At 41.1% G+C, this 8,297-nt stretch overlaps 1 protein-coding gene across 1 annotated transcript; it reads right to left on the reverse strand.

Annotated features, from left to right (window-relative positions):
- Positions 1–39: 39 nt before the first annotated feature.
- Positions 40–2,744, reverse strand: mplkip (M-phase specific PLK1 interacting protein). Its single transcript, XM_020463111.2, has 2 exons — positions 2,232–2,744; positions 40–1,778 (listed from the first exon to the last, which is right to left on the reverse strand). Exons 1-2 carry the CDS (start codon positions 2,607–2,609, stop codon positions 1,581–1,583), a joined length of 576 nt encoding a protein of 191 aa, XP_020318700.1. The 5' UTR covers positions 2,610–2,744; the 3' UTR covers positions 40–1,580.
- Between the last annotated feature and the right edge of the window lie 5,553 nt (positions 2,745–8,297).

An 8,297-nucleotide genomic window follows, 5' to 3' on the forward strand; every position in this document is an offset into this window, starting at 1 on the left:
ATTTTTTTTCTTGGGACAACCTTACAAGATGAACAGCTATAAAAGTTAAAGCAATCTTTAATAGAAATTTCAAACCAGAGTAAACTACATTTTCACATGTGAGTGTATATATACATAGACAAAAGTATGTAGTACTGTTGCATAAGGGACAAGCACCATGTCAATTTGTAAAATCATATATCGAGCCTTAAACAGATTATATAAAGGAAGCCACTCATGCATTTACATAATCGAGTAGGCCTAAGTCTTTGGCCAATCATAAGGAAGTAATAAATGGATCAGGTCTATTTAACACTTTACTACCAACTGAGGTACTCAAAGCATTTCACATAGTACGAGGGAAAAACAAAAAACAATCACCTCACCCACCTGGGTGATGCATAGCGACCAACGCTCACCACCCCATCAGGTGAGGAGTGCTATGCCAATTAGAAATTAGGGGGGGTGATTAGGTGGCCTTGATGAAAATGGGGCGAGGTTGTGAATTTAGCCAGGACATCACATGACCAGAGAGTCAGGACAACCATTTAACATCCCATCCAAAAGACTGCACCCTACACAGGGCAAAGGGTGATATGCTGCGGGCAATTGTCGTAAGTCAAACTAATCACAACCGGTTTTTTACCATTTTTTTGAATTTACTACAAACAATTACATCAAACTTCCAAATGATATTTCTCGACAATAAGAAAACACATATCCTTTAGAATACATATTTACACATGTAGAAACCTGAGGCAGTGACGAGTCACTGGTTTATATTGCCCATCTTGAAATAGCAGTAAAATACATTTCACATGTAATAGTATTAGAAATAGGCCTAGAACAAATGGGAGGTTTATACAGTCCATCATAACAGGCTAGACCCAACTAATCAATCAGTTCTTCCAACGCAATGCTAACCTGTGGAGATCAGGGCCCGTATCCACAAAAACATCAGAGTAGGAGTGCTGATCTAGGATCTGTCCACGTAATCTGATTCACTACGTTTATTTTTTAAAGGCAACACTGATTGTAGAGCAGCATTCCTACTGGGATATGCTTTGTGGATACAGACCTAGAGATTCACAGCTGTACTTCTGAGGGGTAAAAATAAATAAAAAGGTCCCCTTACTAATCAACACTTTATACTGACAATGTTTAAAAACGGGAAACATATGATTAAAAAGGTACACACAGACATACCATATATGGTATTAAACTAGCCTGCAAAATGGATAAAACAAAAAAAATTCACTAAAGAATTTTTTGAATATAATTGATTCCCTGTGTTTGGTTTTTAGTATGCTGCCATTTGCCCTGAAATTGAGAAAGTCTCACGATCAGGTTTAAAAAGTAAAGGTGTGATCACAAGGTGTGCTGGAAAAGAGCTTCAGATAGTGGACAGTGTGTGTCCGCTAACAATTGCTGGTGAATCCTCTGACATCTTCAAAGACTGCTGTACTATATAGTCTGTGTTATAGGCAACTTTACCACAATTCAATGGTTTTTGGTAATAGTCCGAAACAAAAGAAAAGGACAGGGCAAATATGAAACGGAAAGGTTTGAGGCCTCATCTGCATGGTTTGAAGGGGAAAGTCCTAGTTGAAATATCGCCCTGGCCTGCCTGTATGTGTGGTTTGCTGTTGGGAGCTGGTTGTGCTCGTGACCGGCACTGGCTGTAGGCTAGCCCATGGGTCCTGCAGCATAGAAGCGTTGTAAAACTTCTCCACACCACCTTGTGCCCCCTGGCCTCTGCCACCACGCGGCCCAAACGGAGTGGAATGCCGAGGGGAACCCTTCAGGGGAAAGAACCATCACGTTATGAGACATCGAAACTCTAAACCAATTAGAATAACTAAATAAAATTATGGGGGCGTCGGGAGGTCAATTACAGACACCTGTGAGAAGCGCCGTGGAATCGAAACTAAAAATAAATGAGACAAACGCCAAAACATACTATCTACTCAAATCATACTGATGGTAAAAATGGCGTTTCGTCGTCTTCTACTCACGAATCATTTAGGTTATCGTTGGACAGACAAATATATTTGTTATATCAAATGTGTAACGTTAATTACACAGTGCCTGCGTCAATTCGGAGGCGTCCGAGTGGGAAATAGCAGGTGAAACAAAACCGGATCTACGAGTACACAGACCAGAGGCGCTAAAATAAATGACAATTTATAACAAAAAGGGTTACTTAGTCACCAAGTGTAAGCAACAACAACAAAATAACATTCAATAGTTACCTGATAACCCATATGTTGTCCAGGACTTTGTGAATGGTATGGAGAATTTCTGTAAGAAGCGCCACGAGGACTCGGATTCTGTCTACGCGGTGTATACGCTGGAGACGAGCCGTTGTTAAATCTTCCTTTACCCCCACTTCCACTGTGATAACCCCTATTACCGTTACCACTAAAGTCTCTTGGAGGAGTATTTGGAGAAGCACTATCAAACTGGCCAAATCTAGGCGGTCCAAAAGACGGAGGGGGACCACCACGAAATCCCCACGGTGGAGAAGGATGCATTCCCACCGCGCTGTTATCGAATCCTGTCGGGCTTCTGAAACCACCTCGCGATCCCATTCCGCCCGGACCGGGTTGTCTGAAATCCGGTCTGTGCATTTCCAAAAATCTAAACCTAAGCTATTTCTAAGAGAAAAAAAACAATCTTTGCTCTCTTGGAAGCAAATGCCAAATGTATGTTTTCAAACCTCTGTTTACGCGTTTAGAAAACCGGAACAGGAAATACTATAAACAGGAAGAAGGGAAAACGTATCCTTCTCCGTCGTTGGCGTTTTAAACAATATCAACATTTAGTTGTGTTCTGCCACCTTCAGGTGGAAAGGGATCAACAGCAAGCAACCAAAGCGAGTAAAGGTCATCAAGCAATTATTTCGTTCGTTAAAAACATTGGCAGTCAAACCATGGAGCATTTAGCTATTTGATTTGGAATTTTTGGAGCCCTTTAGGTATATATACAAATATATATAAAAATTATAATTAAATATTGAATTTGGCCTTTAATACCATATCCCATACAAATGCATGGGAATAACACATATATAAATGGCAAAAACACATACAAAAAATAAATAATAAGGAATACGTTTTTGAAGTGTCTGTCCTACATCTAGCATATTTATATATATTTTGTACACATATTTAGCCCCTTTTTTTGAGGTAGGCACAAAACGACCTCCATACTTCCATTCATTTTTTTTTAACGAGTCCATAGAGTGGTCATACTAGTTTGTAGGCCAAACCGTTAGGACACTACAGGCGTTTTCATGTGAAAACCGATTTTCGGGAACTCTCATGATCTGACAGACACCGCTGTAGCTCGGCCACCTTCCACTACAGATGTGGAAGACCGCCACAGCCGGATGTGGGTGGATTGAGAATCAGTCCATTCAATAAACAGATATCTCTAGTTTAAATTGACGGATTTTGATGGGGATTTTTATTATAATAATTCATTTATAAATATAATTTATTATAATATACAAAGCCTTCAGAAAGTATTCATACCCATTGACGTATTCCACATTTTGTCATGTAACAGCCTGAAATCAAAAGGCATTAAATATGATTTTTTTTCCCACCCATCTACACACATTTACCCCATAATGACAAAGTGAAAACATGTTTTTTTAAATGTTTGCATATTTATAGAAATATGTAATTTACATAAGTATTCACGGCCCTGAGTCAACACGTTAGAATCACCTTTGATTGCAATTACAGCTGTGAATCTTTCTAAGTCTCTTAAGAGCTTTGCACACCTGGATTGGACAATATTTGGAGATTATTCTTTAAAAAATGATTAAAGCTCTGTCAAGTTGGTTGTTGATCATTGCTAGACAACCATTTTCAAGTCCTGCCATAGATTATCAAGCCCGATTTAAGTCACAACTGTAACTAGGCCACTCAAGAACATTCAATGTCGTCTTGGTAAGCAACTCCAGTGTCCCAGTGTCTGTTGGAAAGCAGACTGAACCAGGTTTTCTTCCAGGGTTAAGTTGGGTTTGGTTACCTTGCATCGTCTGGAACCTGAAGATGGAGCTGCCAACATAATGATAAGATTAATTTCCCAGTTGGGTTTGGTTACCTCGCATCGTCTGGAACCTGAAGATGGAGCTGCCAACATAATGATAAGATGAATTTCCCAGTTGGGTTTGGTTACCTCGCATCGTCTGGAACCTGAAGATGGAGCTGCCAACATAATGATAAGATGAATTTCCCAGTTGGGTTTGGTTACCTCGCAACGTCTGGAACCTGAAGATGGAGCTGCAACATAATAAAATGTTGTTCTGTAGACAAACTGAAAAGAACAAGACAAAAAAAGTACTCAGATTCAGCAGATATGTGCATTTTCTCAGATGCTATTTATTGGAAGTTATATTGCATACGTACAGCTCTGGAAAAAAATGAAGAGACCACTGCAAAATTATCAGTTTCTCTGGTTTTACTATTTATAGGTATGTGTTTGGGTAAATATATATATTTTTTTTTATTCTATAAACTACTGACAACATTTCTCCCAAATTTCAAATAAAAATATTGTCCTTTAGGGCATTTATTTGCAGAAAATTACAACTGGTCAAAATAACAATAAAATATGCAGTGTTGTCAGACCTCGAATAATGCAAAGGATAATAAGTTCATATTAATTTTTAAACAACACAAAACTAATGTTTTAACTTAGGAAGAGTTCAGAAATCAATATGTGGTGGAATAACCCTGATTTTCAATCACAGCTTTTATGCGTCTTGGCATGCCCTCCACCAGTCTTTCATATTGATGTTGGGTGCCACTCCTGGTGCAACAATTCAAGCAGCTGGGCTTTGTTTGATGGCTTGTGTCCATCCATCTTCCTCTTGATCACAATCCAGAGGTTTTCAATGGGGTTTAGGTCTGGAGATTGGGCTGGCCATGACAGGGTCTTGATCTGGTGGTCCTCCATCCACACCTTGATTGCCCTGGCTGTGTGGCATGGAGCATTGTCCTGCTGGAAAAAAAAGAATCCTCAGAATTGGGGAACATTGTCAGAGCAGAAGGAAGCAATTGTTCTTCCATGACAACCTTGTACGTGGCTTGATTCATGCGTCCTTCACAAAGACAAATCTGTCTGATTCCAGCCTTGCTGAAAGCACCCCCCAAGATCATCATCGATCCTCCACCAAACTTCACAGTGGGTGCGAGACACTGTGACATTTTGTGGAGGATCGGTGAGGATCTCTGCTCTGACAATATTCCCCAACTCTGAGGATTATTTTTTTCCAGCAGGACAATGGGTGGGTACCATTTGAGATGCATAGTAGCCCCTGCTAATGGTTACGCTTCGGAAAGGTTGTTTGCTTTTAAATGAAAGGAAAACTACCGCTAGACTGTATTTGGGGTGTTTTTCCAGTGTCCCTACATAATTATGAGTGACGAGTGGGTGGTGTTTTTCCAGTGTCCCTACATAATTATGAGTGACGAGAGGGTGGTGTTTTTCCAGTGTCCCTACATAATTATGAGTGACGAGAGGGTGGTGTTTTTCCAGTGTCCCTACATAATTATGAGTGACGAGAGGGTGGTGTTTTTCCAGTGTCCCTACATAATTATGAGTGACGAGAGGGTGGTGTTTTTCCAGTGTCCCTACATAATTATGAGTGACGAGTGGGTGGTGTTTTTCCAGTGTCCCTACATAATTATGAGTGACGAGTGGGTGGTGTTTTTCCAGTGTCCCTACATAATTATGAGTGACGAGAGGGTGGTGTTTTTCCAGTGTCCATAAATAATTATGAGTGACGAGTGGGTGGTGTTTTTCCAGTGTCCCTACATAATTATGAGTGACGAGAGGGTGGTGTTTTTCCAGTGTCCCTACATAATTATGAGTGACGAGTGGGTGGTGTTTTTCCAGTGTCCCTACATAATTATGAGTGACGAGAGGGTGGTGTTTTTCCAGTGTCCCTACATAATTATGAGTGATGAGAGGGTGGTGTTTTTCCAGTGTCCCTACATAATTATGAGTGACGAGAGGGTGGTGTTTTTCCAGTGTCCCTACATAATTATGAGTGATGAGAGGGTGGTGTTTTTCCAGTGTCCCTACATAATTATGAGTGACGAGTGGGTGGTGTTTTTATATGTCTCACATCTCCACGGGGTGGTCCTCCACATCTTGAAATCCCTATTGAATTTTGGATGTTGTGGTTTGCTTACAACCAGACAATGTACAGTCGCTGGCCCAATTCCACCGGTGAGATTCAGAAACACTCGTATTTGCATATAGTGAGGAAATTCTCATGACACATACACTAATACACTATAGACAGTGCATTTGGAAAGTATTCAGACCCCTTGACTTTTTCTACATTTTGTGACATTACAACCTTATTCTAAAATTGATTAAATTGTTGTTTTTTTACTCATCAATCTACACACAATACACCAAAATGACAAAGCAAAAACAGGTGTTTAGGTTTTTTGTGCAAATTTAGAAAAAAAAAAAAACTGAAATATCACATTTACACAAGTATTGAGACCCTTTACTCAGTACTTCGTTGAAGCACCTTTGGCAGCGATTACAGCCTCAAGTCATCTTGGGTATGACGCTACAAGCTTGGCACACCTGTAAGCCCTGTAAGGTTGGACGAGGAGCATTGCTGCACAGTTATTTTCAGGTCTCTCCAGAGATTGTAGATCAGGTTAAAGTCCGGGCTCTGGTTGGGCCACTCAAGGACATTTAAAGACTTGTCCCGAAGCCATTCCTGCGTTGTCTTGGCTGTGTGCTGAGGTTCGTTGTCCTTGCTGGAAGGTGAACATTTGCCCCAGTCTGAGGTCCTGAGCGCTCTGGTGCAGGCTTTCATCAAGGATCTCTCTGTACTTTGCTCTGTTCATCTTTCCCTCAATCCTGACTAGTCTCCCAGTCCCTGTCGCTGAATGCTGCCACCACCATGCTTCACAGTAGGAATGGTGCCAAGTTTCCCCCAGACATGACACTTGGCATTCAGGCCAAAGAGTTCAATCTTGGTTTCATCAGAACAGAGAATCTTGTTTCCCATGGTCTGAGAGTCTTTAGGTGCCTAAACTCCAAGCGGAGGTAGGTGCCTAAACTCCAAGCAGAGTCCTTTAGGTGTCTTTTGGCAAACTCTAAGCTGACTGTTATGTGCCTTTTACTGAGGAGTGGTTTGTGTCTGGCCACTCTACCACAAAGGCCTGAATGGTGGAGTGCTGCAGAGATGGTTGTCCTTATGGAAGGTTCTCCCATCTCCACAGAGGAACTCTGGAGCTCTGTCAGGGTGACCATCGGGTACTTGGTCACCTCCCTGCCCAAGGCCCTTCTCCCTTGATTGCTCAGTTCTGCAGGGCGGCCAGCTCTAGGAAGAGTCTTCGTAGTTCCAAACTTCTTCCATTTAAGAATGACGGAGTCTATTGTGTTCTTGGGGACCTTCAATGCTACAGAAATGTTTTGGTACCCTTCTCCAGATCTGTGCCCCGACACAATCCTGCCTTGGAGCTCTACGGACAATTCCTTCGACCTCATGGCTTGGTTTTTGCTCTGAAATGCACTGTCAACTGTGGGACCTTTATATAGACAAGTGTGTGGCTTTCCAAATCATGTCCAATCATTTGAATTTACCACAGGTGGACTCCAAGTTGTAGAAACATCTTAAGGATGATCAATGGAAACAGGATGCACTTCTAGCTCAATTTCGAGGCTCATAGCAACGGGTCTGAATACTTATGTAAAGAAGGTATCTGTTTAAAAGAAATGTTAATACATTTACAAAAATATCTTAAAACCTGCTTTCACTTTGTTATTGTGGGGTACTGTGTGTAGATTGGTGATAAAAAAAAAAAATAATTGATCAATATTAGAATAACGCTGTAACAAAATGTGGAAAATGTCCAAGGGATCTGAAAACTTTCCGAATGCACTGTGTACAAAAGTATGTGGACAGCCCTTCAAATCAGTGGATTCGGCAGAACACTGAGCTACAGTAAACCTCTTTAACTCGGACCTCACATCAGAACACTGAGCTACAGTAAACCTCTTTAACTCTGACCTCACATCAGAACACTGAGCTACAGTAAACCTCTTTAACTCTGACCTCACATCAGAACACTGAGCTACAGTAAACCTCTTTAACTCTGACCTCACTTCAGAACACTAAGCTACAGTAAACCTCTTTAACTCTGACCTCACATCAGAACACTGAACTACAGTAAACCTCTTTAACTCTGACCTCACATCAGAACACTGAGCTACAGTAAACCTCTTTAACTCTGACCTCACTTCAGAACACTGAGCTACAGTAAACCTCT

The sequence above is a fragment of the Oncorhynchus kisutch genome, linkage group LG27 (genome assembly GCF_002021735.2).
Source record: "Oncorhynchus kisutch isolate 150728-3 linkage group LG27, Okis_V2, whole genome shotgun sequence".
Taxonomy (NCBI): domain Eukaryota; kingdom Metazoa; phylum Chordata; class Actinopteri; order Salmoniformes; family Salmonidae; genus Oncorhynchus; species Oncorhynchus kisutch.